Genomic DNA, 11,966 nt, shown 5'->3' with positions numbered 1-11,966 from the left:
TCACCCAACATCACTCTCCCACTCTTTTTTTTTTTTTTTTTACCAAATGAAAATAGCTTTACAGCCATTTTTTTCCTCCTAAAAAGAATGCAGTCTGGGGGTGGGAAAGGGCAGAACTGAAAGAACAACAACAAAAAATAAAACAGTAAGTAAGGAAAAAAACTGCATTCACTCCAGGTCTCCTTTTCTGGTGGCTTTTTCTTTTCAGATCTGGGACTAGATTTCAGAGGAAATGGTAGACATTTATAGCTGGGAGGCAGGGAGGTGGAAGGAGAGGTTACTGTCCCAGGAGTCCGGGAAGGAAGAGGCAATTTTTCAAAAAGTACAAGTGGCCAGTAACCCCAAGGGAAGATGCTGTCCCTTTCTGGTAATCAGAGGAAGGCAAACACCACTACAGGGAGATGGGATTAGGAAAGAAAAAAAGAGTAACAAGGCCTGCTATGGGGGAGGGAAGGGAGGGGGGCGGGCCCTCTTCTGCCGCACTGCTGGTGGGAGGGGAAATTGGGGACCCGAGTTGGTGGATGACGTAGGTCTCACGTGACCAAGAGCTGACGTGTGCAGAAGTCCTTCTTGTTCTGGTCGTTGTTCCCGTCTGAGTATCAGCTCCCCATTGCCCCGAGGGCCAGTGGGCCTGCAGCAGAGGAAAGAAGGAGGAGGAGAAGGAGATCGTCCAGGATCCGTGCAGGTCAGTGCCTGGGACATTCCAGAAGGTGGGGGTGGCCGAGGGTGCAGGGCGGAAACCGTCGCGGATCCTGGGGCGCCTCCGTCGTCTCTTCCACTCGCCGCCAGCTTTCCAAGACGTCTGTCCCGCCCGCAGCCCATTCTGATGCTGCGAAATGGTGAGCAGGGGGGTGTTTGGAAGGAGCTCAGAGATCGGGACGTGGGAATCTGGTGGGAACCGAGGCCGTAATCTGGAAAGGGAGCTGTGCCCTGGGTGTTGGCCCCCAGTCCTCCAGGACGGTGCCAGAGGGGAAAGGCTGGACATGGGGAGGGGAGGTGCAACGTGATGTGTCAGCAGAACCCCGAGAGGGGTCGAAGGGGTGGGAAACCTTTGACAGCCAGGCCTCCGAATTAAGAACAGAGTTTTCTGTTCTGGGGACCGGTCCGTCCACCAAGCACTAGGTCGCGGCAGTTTCCCGTCTTTCTTACTGTGACTGTGTCTTCCTGACCATGGCTCTGTGTCTTGTGGATCCGAGCCTCTCCCGGGTTGCCAGTCTTTCCGTAGGTTGCGGCACCACACCAGGCTAGAGAAGAGGAAGGAAATTAACCCGGATCCGTGAAGGTCGATTTGAGGGTAAGACCATCTAGAGACCCTAACGGGGGCGGTGGGAGGATGGGGTGGGGAGAAACCAGAGGTAGCGATAATCTAGGTTAGGTCTGAGTCTGAGTGTGTTTCTCACACTCTTGGGACTGTGGCGAAATGGCGTGCAGTGTGTGTGTGTGTATGTGTGTGCGTGCGCGCGCGTGTGTCGTGGGGGGGTGGGGTGGTGGAGAATGACAGAAGGGAAACCTATCAGATAGTTTGTTCGTAATCCTCTTCTCTCAACAGCACTTAGTCCCCATGTTTTCGATCTGTCATCCTGCAGGTCTGCTGTAGCAGGTGGCACCAGTTTAAACGAGGGAGGAAGTTTCCTCGGATCCGTAGAGGTCGGTTTGGGCATGGGGGCTGCCTGGAATGGGGGAGGGGTTGGAAATTGCCCGCGGTTGGACAGGCTCACCCAATGTTACTGTTTCTCCAACATCTCTCCATTTCAGGCTAGGGAAGCGGCAGGCATGTGCATGTTTTGGATGGCAGAGAGAGGTTGTGTTTTTGTTTTTTTAAAATCTGACAACCTAGATAGGTGAATCAGGAAAGCAACAAATGGAGGAACAGTCAATCCATCAAGGCTTCAGTTCTCACTGGCTCTGGTCTCTCTGCAGATTGCAAGGGTTGTTGGGCGTGGCACACCTCCAGGGGAGGGAAGAAGGAGCAAACTGCCTGTCTGGAGGAGGTTAGTGCAATGGTGCCACTCCCTGGGAACATCCAAGTTTGGGGTAGCTGAGGCCCCAGCAGAGAGGATGGGCTCCACTGCCTTTATCTAGGCTTGGGGAGGAGGTGGGCTGGGGAGAGTGAAATGAGGGGGAAAGAGTTTGTTAACAATCTACATTTTCTACCAAGAATTCATTTGCTTGTCCCTCTGTACAACTCTCTGCAGAGGACAACTTAAGGAGAAGAGAAACTCAAACCCTGTTTTCTTTCTCCACCCCTAGGTCCACCTCCAGAATCAGTTGTCGCGGCCTTGAAGTGGCTGAAGACGATCATCCTCCACAGGCCTGCACCCAGGCCAGGCCCATAGCCCTCCTCCCCCAGCCTGAGTGACTACTCTGTTTCTTTGTCCCTGATACCATCAGGGACGATTGCATGGGCTACGCCAGGAAAGTAGGCTGGGTGACTGCGGGACTGGTGATTGGGGCTGGCGCCTGCTATTGCATTTATAGACTGACCAGAGGAAGAAAACAGAACAAGGAGAAAATGGCTGAGGGTGGGTCTGGGGATGTGGATGATGTTGGGGATTGTCCTGGGGCCAGGTACAATGACTGGTCTGATGATGATGATGACAACAGTGAGAACAAAGGTGTAGTATGGTACCCACCTTGGGCCCGGATTGGGACTGAGGCTGGAACCAGAGCTAGGGCCAGGGCGAGGGCCAGGGCCACCCGGGCTCGTCGAGCTGTCCAGAAAAGGGCTTCCCCCAATTCAGATGATACTATTTTGTCCCCTCAAGAGCTGCAGAAAGTTCTTTGCTTGGTTGAGATGTCTGAAAAGCCTTATATTCTTGAAGCAGCTTTAATTGCTCTGGGTAACAATGCTGCTTATGCATTTAACAGAGATATTATTCGTGATCTGGGTGGCCTCCCAATTGTTGCAAAGATTCTCAATACTCGGGATCCCATAGTTAAGGAAAAGGCTTTAATTGTCCTAAATAACTTGAGTGTGAATGCTGAAAATCAGCGCAGGCTTAAGATATACATGAATCAAGTCTGTGATGACACAATCACTTCTCGATTGAACTCATCTGTGCAACTGGCAGGTCTAAGATTGCTTACGAACATGACTGTTACTAATGAGTATCAGCACATGCTTGCTAATTCCATTTCAGACTTTTTCCGTTTATTTTCAGCAGGAAATGAAGAAACCAAATTTCAGGTTTTGAAACTCCTTTTGAATTTGGCTGAAAATCCAGCCATGACTAGAGAACTGCTCAGGGCCCAAGTACCATCCTCGCTGGGTTCCCTCTTTAATAAGAAGGAGAACAAAGAGGTGATTCTTAAGCTTCTGGTCGTATTCGAGAACATAAATGACAATTTTAAATGGGAGGAAAATGAATCTACTCAGAATCAATTCAGCGAAGGTTCACTTTTTTTCTTTTTAAAAGAATTTCAGGTGTGTGCTGATAAGATTCTGGGGCTAGAAAGTCATCAGGATTTTTTGGTAAAAGTGAAAGTTGGAAAATTCGTGGCCAAACTGGCTGAGAATATGTTCCCAAAGAGCCAGGAATAAGTTCTTGATTTTGTAGTTTAGAAGCAACACATGTTGTAAACTCTTCCTTTTCTCCACCTTGTCTATATGGTAAAGGAATCCTTTCAGCTGCCAGTTTTGAGCAATGAATATCATATTGTATCATCAATGCTGATATTTATCTGAGTTGGTCTGCAGGCCTAAGCTGGATGAATGAATATCACTACCTGTTCTGAAAATGTTTGTTGCTTTTTATCTCACTGCCTAGATTGAAATATTTTTACTATTTCTTCTGCATAAGTGACAGTGAACCAATTCCTCATAAATAAGCTCCCTCCTATCATTTGCATTGACTGCATTTGTGTATCATCAATGAAGTTGTGTGATAATGCTGGAAAGAAGAAAAGAAAGAGAGAAACCATACTTATCTTTCGGTTTGTAATCTAGTTGGAGAGATAAAAACATACAAACAAAAAGAAAACAATATCTTAAGCATATACTTTTTGTTAAATATTCGCACTCAGAGCACAGAGAAAGCAAAGGTTTCTGCAGGATACAGTAGTCAGCTACAGATTTATGGAGGAAGTGTTCATTTAAAATGAATCCTCAGTGGGGTAGGTAGTTAGGGAGTTCCATGTGATGGGAGAGAAGGGGGACTGGTGTGAGAATGGCATGGAGGTAGGAACTCTTGCTGTGATAGTGAGGAGACTAGTCTGTTTAGAGTGGAAAGTGTGACTGGAAGTACATAAATTTGGAAAGTTGGCTGAAGCCAGTTTGTGGAGAAATGTTTGAATATTACCTCACCGAACGCTGAGAGCCAGTGAATAATTTTGACTAGAAAGAAAAATTGGAATTCATATAGAAGTCCTTCTCTCACCTACTGTGCAGTGTCTATGAGAGTATGGCAAAAATGGGGCCTTTCAAACCCTGGTGGTAGGAATTCGCTTAACACTGGCACGAGGTTTGCAGAGGGCCATTTGGTAATACATATCATTAGCCTTAAAATATGTAATCCCTTTGTCCTAAGGAAATAATTGAATCATTGGCCAAAGATTGTATGTACAAGGCTGTTTATCCCAGCACTGTGTGAAATAGTAAAAATTGAAAACAACTTAAACAATTTAGCACACTGGACTGGTTACATAAATTAAGGAATATTCACATCAGTCAGTCAGTTCAGTTGCTCAGTCGTGTCCAACTCTTGGCGACCCCATGAATTGCAGCACGCCACATGGTGTAAGATAAATATGTCAATTTCAATCCATATTGTCAGGGAATGATGTTCATCATGCACTGTTAAGTGAGAAAGGTAGGTTAGATAGGAGTCTTCTTAGTAGGATTCAATTTTTCTGAGAATATAAGATATTTAAGTAGACACTAAAAACTCTGGAATTACAGACATCCATATAGTAACAGTGATTGTCTTTGGGTGGAAGGATAGTGTAATTTTTACCTTTTTACTTTTTATTCATCTATGTGTTCTTATTAACCTAAAACAAATACTGATTTTTCAAAAGTTTTTGCAAAAGGAAAGTGTTGGGAATGGAGCAGGTGATTGATTGGAGCATGAACTGAGTATTTACATTAAACATAAGATGGGTTGAAGTTTTCTCTCTGAAATAATAGATGAGTGCTAAAGATGGGGCTCACTGTAAGAATTAAATGAAGTAATATATGTGAAATACTTAGAATTTTCTGGCACATAGCAATTAATTAAGAAAATTGAGCACACTTAGTTACTTAGAATTCAGGGTTGATAGTTGTTCTGGTTGACCTTTGTGTTGCTGGGGGCATTCTGCCATGTGTCAGCATCATTTAATAAATAATAACAACAATAAAAGTTAGCATTTATTAAGTGACTACTGTGTAGAGTGATGTCATTCCTGCAAGGCAACTGTTAACAATAGTTTCTCAAAGAAATAGGCTTTTCTTTTTACTACGTACTCAAGATGTTGTATCAGACATGATCTCACCTGCCCTTACAATGTATTGGTCAGTTTGGGGATGTTATCCTACTTTATACATGAGGCCAGGAAAGGGTAAAAGCTCTGTTCAGTTATGATCTGGTTTTAGCCCCAGGCTTCCATATACTTACTCAAATGTTGCCTACAATAGACAAAAGGACCATGGACTGATCAGCTTGAAGTTGTTGGGTATGGTGACTCTATTGAATCATACTGGGGCTCCTTTGACATCAGTTTTAAGGGTGGAATGAGGGTAAAGGAATTAAAATTTTTTATTGCTCTATTATTAGGCAGGAAACAAAGATTTGGGAGGGAAAGCCTTATCCATTTAAAATAAATTAACTTTGAGATACCTGTGTGACATCTAAATGGATATACCCTAATGTCATTTGAGTGTATTGATCTGGTGCTCAGAAAAGACCAGCCTGCAGATATAGATTTGGGGGCCACCAGAGAAGAAATGATAACTAAGGACATGGGAGTGGATGTGATCCCCAGAGAGAAGGTTCAGAGTGTAAGAGTGGAAAGCAGCACAAAGAACTGGATAAGGGATTGTGGCAGCTGGGGGAAAGAAGCATCAAATTCCAACTGTGGATACCCTTCCAGACACTAACTATCAGTATACCTATATAGTCTGTACATCAAATTGGATGATACTGTAGGCGAAGTTTCAGAACCTGATTTAAATTTTGTCTACTTTTCTTCTAAAATGTATTCATTGGAGATACTTAAGAAAATAGAGACAATAAGAACAAACTTGTTCCCTCACCCAGATCTGTATCATGAACATCTAAAAAATATTCTGATCAAGCCACATTGGACTGGGGTGCTGAGTGACTTTTCACCCTGGGGTGGCAATGAGGTGCACTTGGGTAATAAAAAGCCACCCTGCAGCAGGGGCACAGGCCTGACTAGTGTCCATCTGCTCCGCAGGTCTCTTTTCTCATCCTCCTTTTCTCTTTTCTCATCCCCTTCCCATTCTCCTTCCCTTTCCCTTCTTCACACTTTTCTCTTATTTCCTCCTCTGAGAGACCATTGACAGTAGTCTCTTTGTGCTTCTGTGTCTTTTGGGGGTGATCGTTTCATCTCCATGACACCAGGTCATGCACCAGTGGGCATTTGATACAGAATGATAATTGTCGTTGCTGTGGTAACAAGATGACCCTGGGTATGTATGGCTGGATGCCAAGACTTTTCAGACCATTGAACAGAAACTGAGAAAGCACCGGTCTTAGTGTGGAACAGCCCTGTGTGCATTGCATGAATTTTGATGTCCCATACCTGGTGTTATTTGAAACTGAGTCACCCGGACTTTGGGAAGTGCTGTGTGAGACAGATGTGTGACTGCCTGGTCCAGGGAAGACACAGGGCCGGCCCAGCCACACTCTGATGTCCTGATGCTTTCACATCAGAGGTTGCCACTCAAACATTTTGGGAAGGGCACCCTTCTAGTATAGTAGCCGTGATTGTGGCAGCTCATGGGGGCAGGGAGGAGCCAGTGTCCTTTCTTTAGAAAGGATGGCAGTTTCTTGGAAACTGAGGAAGTTAGAAACTCAAGGATATTCTGCTATTTTGTTTTTATCTACTGATTTTAGGAATTTAAGTGGGTCTATTCCAGGCAAATGTGTTCAAAGGTGATTTTACAAAGATGGAGTATAGTTCTCTTACAAATTGTCACCCAAAGCATAATATTTAAAGCTCAGGAAACTGGTTTTCTATTTTTAAATTCATATTTTACTTGCCTTATTTCAAAAGAGATTCTAAGTGTAGATTTAGCAAATTGATGTAGTTCAGGCAAATTTTGTGTTTATGCCTGTTTGGTTAATTTCTCTGCTCTATTCCCTTGAGAGTGGTTTTTTGAAGAATGATTATGACTATTTTCAATGCTAACATTTTACATTCATTCTTCATCGTATCCCAGACTGAAATTTTTTTTTCCTGATTTCTCTGTTCAAACTGTGGCTCTTCTTGCTTTTAAACCAGAACTATCATGCTGCCATCTCCGGGTGCAGAAGACTAGGATATTGACCCCTGAGGTGTGGTATCAAGCAGGATAACACATATTTACTTTCAGAGATATGTATCTCCATGCTTTTCCCTCTCCACTGTGTCCTTCTCAGGCCTTGTGTTAAGGGCTTGGGCATTGTTGGGTTTGGGGATAAGCCTGAGAGGAGGGAGGGAGTGGGAAAGAAGCCTTACTGGGGGTAGCTTCATTCTAACAGGTTCATGTCAAAGGAATTTGATCCAGCACTGACAGTGGGCTAAGTGTAACTCTTTGACCCTTGTTGACCATTTACATTTTAAAAAGTGAAAGAGTAAGTGTAGTACAAGCATCTCTGGGTATTAGAACATTTCTAAGTTTGTGCATGGACATAACATGTTATTAAATTGGATGGATTTTCTCTTTTGAAAATAAAAAAAAGAATGAGAGTCTGTTACTCTAAGAAATGTAATTACCCAGTAGAACAGATTTTTAGTGTTGGCTGCTCAGAACATTCTGTCCTTAAGATCAATGTACATCAGGAATAACATTATCATCAGAAGGTTGTTTATTTAGTGCTTAGGGAATTGGGGCGAGCTGACTTAGCTAGATGTTGGTGCTGTCAAAGTAGAAGAACCTGATGCACCCATGTCAATTATGGGGGTTGACTTGTGTCTGAAATCAAATACTTGTATTCAAGAGCTAGAGCATGTTTCTCTCTGTACACAATTAGAAATTTTGTCTGCCCAGATGACCCTTAGCCAGAGGTGGATTATTAGTTGATGGTAGTTTTATGACTGTTAAGATATATTATCAATTAGTTTCCATACAGGATTTGAGAAATGTATATTTTACAACAGGAGAAAACTGTAGTATTTGTAATGCATTCCCTCCTACATATTGATTAGTATCTCCCTTTTCTGAACCTTTCTTATGAGTAATGATAACGTGTTACTGATTTTTTGGAAACAAAGGTAAAACAAATTGTTACCTCTTTAGTTTTTTCCCATTTCTACTTCAGTTTTCTGTTTGCTAAAATGTGGTTTAACTATAATCTTGCTAAATTTTGTGGCTTTATTTCAATAAGCTGTAATGAAAATTCTGACATAATGAAATGGATCAATAAAAGAAAACTTTTAATTTTTACTGTCTTCCATCATTTAAAATGAATTAAATGGATTATCTTGTTGATATTAGAAAAGATGGAATCTAGGCAAGACCAAATAAAACAGACAACTATTTTCTAAATCTTAAATCCATTTAAACTGACTTGGAGAATAATTCTTTGTAATTACTTAGTATTTAAGATCATCAATCTTCACCTCTTGTTATGCTGATCTGTGTAATCTATAGCCAAAAATTGAAAGTATTAAATCACACCATGTTGCTTATAAAAATTACTTAAGTTCTGATTGATTTTCTTCTGATATAAAAGTTAAACCTTTATGTTATGAATGTCATAATTCATGAATGTCTATAAATATAGGTCACACATATGTGTTTAGGTGGAAATGACTACTTGGGGAAATAATAAGATATTAGTAACACTCTGGAATTGCTTTTCAGTTATTTTTAAATTATGAATAGAAGTCCCAGATATATTTATTTTAACTTAGAAAGTGGAAAAACTAGTATCTGGGAAAGAAGACCATATTATAGCCTCTGCATTGATGGACAGGATTATGCATCCACCTGGGCATTTGACTACCTCTCTGAGACAGATTTTGGAGTTAGCACTCCGAGAGATTATTTTTCATAGTGAACTCTATTTTAGTCTTCTTTATTATATTTTCTTAAACCATAGAAGTTCTTTATGCTTATTAACAACTCAAACAGATGAAATATAAATTAAAACATAAAACTGCCCTCTTCTCACCCATTTTTACAGTTACTTGCTATTAATGTGTTCTATGCATGTGCTGTACTATGCTGTGCTAAGTCGCTTCAGTCGTGTCCGACTCTTTGCGACCCTATGGACTGTAGCCCACCAGGCTTCTCTGTCCATGGGATTCTCCAGGCAAGAATATTGGAGTGGATTGCCAAGCCCCTCTCCAGGGGATCTTCCTGACCCGGTGTATGAACCCCCATCTCAGATCTCTTGCATTGGCAGGCGGGTTCTTTACCACTAGCACCTTAAACATAAATGATAACACATATTCATATTTTTATCAGAAAATCAGGTCACTGTCCATATATGGTTCTGTTCTGCAACTTTTATTTCACCTAAAATCATGTGTATATTTCCATACATATCCTACCTCATTCAGCTTTGTTCATGGTAGTCATATCATTCAGCCTTTCCCTTTATGGCTTCTAAGTTTCTGGGCATGCTGAGACAAGCTTTTACTCCCTGAAGAGTTTACAATAATTTTTAATATTTTATTTGAGCTTTTAAAAATAACTGTTTGCGTGTGTGTTTAGTTCTTCTTGTATATAGTTTTATATGTGGTATGAAGTAGAGACATAATTTTACTTCTTTTTCCCAGGCCTAGACATTGATTATGACATCCACTTTTTGGCAGACCTTTTTAGACATCATTAGTTATAGGTTATCTACCTAATGTTATTCTTCTCTATAAATGGAAACATTATTCCTCTTTCTGCTATCCTCCTGGTATGGTGCACTGGAGACTTTTGGTGAAGTCCTATATTACAGAACCTGTTTATTAAAGATGGAGTGAATTATATTGGGTTGTCATACTAGTAATTAATTCTTTATGGGTCTATTATGAAATAGAGAAAAAATTGAAGAAATTTAAAACACCAAAGGATAAGTACAGTGCACTATGGGCTATGAAAATGCTACAATTTGTAAATGGTAGTCTAGCAGGTGACTTACATGAGTGTGACAACACTTCACTCAAAGCATGACAAGGAATGAGCTAATCGGTGTATTTGAGAATTTGAAAATCTGCCAACTAACTCAGTCTTCCAAGCAGAAGAGTTATTACATATTGTCACATATGCCTTGGAACCAAAGATAAGAAACTGATCTTTTTGAAACATGGAATGAACTGTTGGATCTAGAGGGCTTGAGCACTATGAATTAAGACGTTTTGGAGGACACTTACAAGATAAAGTAATATTCTTATCAGAAAACTGGAAGACGTACAGATTTAAATTTGTAAAAGACACTTGTGTACAAATAGATAATATAATTTAAAAAGTGTACCAATGACATGCTGACACTGGAGACGATTGAAGCAGCAATTGATTAAAACATTCTATGAATGAGTTTGATATTAGATACTCTTCACTAGTAATATATATCCTTTTAAGCAAAAGAAATAAGAAAATGTTGGCATATGGTCTCAAAAGTGCAATACTTCCTAAAAACTTGCTAGAATAGAAGAAAGCTATTGATTTTTTTGTGTGTTTATCTTTGCCTCACCACCTCTTCTATTTTGCTTATTGACTTCATGATCTTTAAATAGTACTTGTGTTTTAGACAAATACAGTCATATCAATTGTAAATAGAAATTGGTTTTAACTTTTCCCAATTTTACACTAATTGTTTATTTTCTTATCTTATTGCAATAAATTGAATCACCAGAAATATTATTGAATGAAAATAGAGATTGTGGATGATCTTGACTTGTTCTTGGTTTTAGTGGAAATGACTGGCATTTAATGATTAAAATGAGGATTGCTGTTAACTGTTGGTAAAAAGCACTTTCAATATTTAAGTCATTCCCTTCTATTCTTGTTGGTATCCATTAGGAGTAGCTGCTGATTTTTTTCTGTCCTACTAGGTTATAGTAGAGCTTTTTCGTGCCAAACTTTTTGGGTTCTGTTTGTTTATAAATTTTATACATTGTTAATATTTTATTTTTTATATTATTAATATTTTTATAGTTGCCTTTTATGTACTATCTTTAGCAGATTTTGATCTTAAATTTGCTAACTTTATAAAATTCATTAGTTAACTTTCCATTTTTTTCCTCTTTTCTGATAGAGTTTAAATGATATTGATCTTTGTAGTAAGTGTTAGTTGCTCAGTCATGTCCAACTCTTTGAGACCCCATAGACTGTAGCCTCTGTCCGTGGAATTCTCCAAGCAAGGATACTGGAGTGGGTAGCCACTCCAGTGGGATCTTCCCAAGCCAGGGATCGAACCCATGTCTCCCCCTTGCAGGCAGATTCTTTACCATCTGAGCTATCAGGGAAGCCCAAGTCTTATCTCTTCTTTAAAGGTAATACAGAACTGAATTGCAAAACCATTTGATCCTGGTTCCTTTTTTAGTGGTAGGTCTACAATCACATTTCTAATCTTATCTCTAGCAATTTGTCTTCTCAAATTTTCTGGTTCTTGGATTAATATTGATAAATTCTACTGGGAAATCATCCATTATCTTTAGATTTTTAAATTTGATATCAAAGATTATATATAAAATTACAGCTCTTTTAATCACATCTATTTATGTAGTGAAAGCCTTCATTATTCATAATTTGTATACTTCTGTTTTTCTTCTATTATTACTTAGTTTTACTTATGAAGAGTTTATTTTAATGGTCTTTGAAA

At 40.2% G+C, this 11,966-nt stretch overlaps 1 protein-coding gene across 2 annotated transcripts; it reads left to right on the top strand.

The window, feature by feature from the left end:
• Positions 1-518: 518 nt before the first annotated feature.
• On the top strand, positions 519-8,590 carry ARMCX3 (armadillo repeat containing X-linked 3). Of its 2 annotated transcripts, none has more exons than XM_061409182.1 (5): positions 519-685; positions 1,215-1,294; positions 1,587-1,647; positions 1,921-1,991; positions 2,251-8,590. In XM_061409182.1, exon 5 carries the CDS (start codon positions 2,402-2,404, stop codon positions 3,539-3,541), a length of 1,140 nt encoding a protein of 379 aa, XP_061265166.1. In that variant the 5' UTR covers positions 519-685; positions 1,215-1,294; positions 1,587-1,647; positions 1,921-1,991; positions 2,251-2,401; the 3' UTR covers positions 3,542-8,590. The 2 variants fall into 2 exon arrangements, with proteins under 2 accessions (XP_061265166.1, XP_061265167.1); XM_061409183.1 differs by having other exon boundaries at positions 519-839.
• Positions 8,591-11,966: the final 3,376 nt, after the last annotated feature.

The sequence above is a fragment of the Bos javanicus genome, chromosome X, assembly GCF_032452875.1.
Source record: "Bos javanicus breed banteng chromosome X, ARS-OSU_banteng_1.0, whole genome shotgun sequence".
In the NCBI taxonomy this organism is placed as follows: Eukaryota; Metazoa; Chordata; class Mammalia; order Artiodactyla; family Bovidae; genus Bos; species Bos javanicus.
The sequence above is the reverse complement of the archived record's forward strand: the minus strand, read 5'-3'. Positions and strand labels throughout refer to the sequence as shown.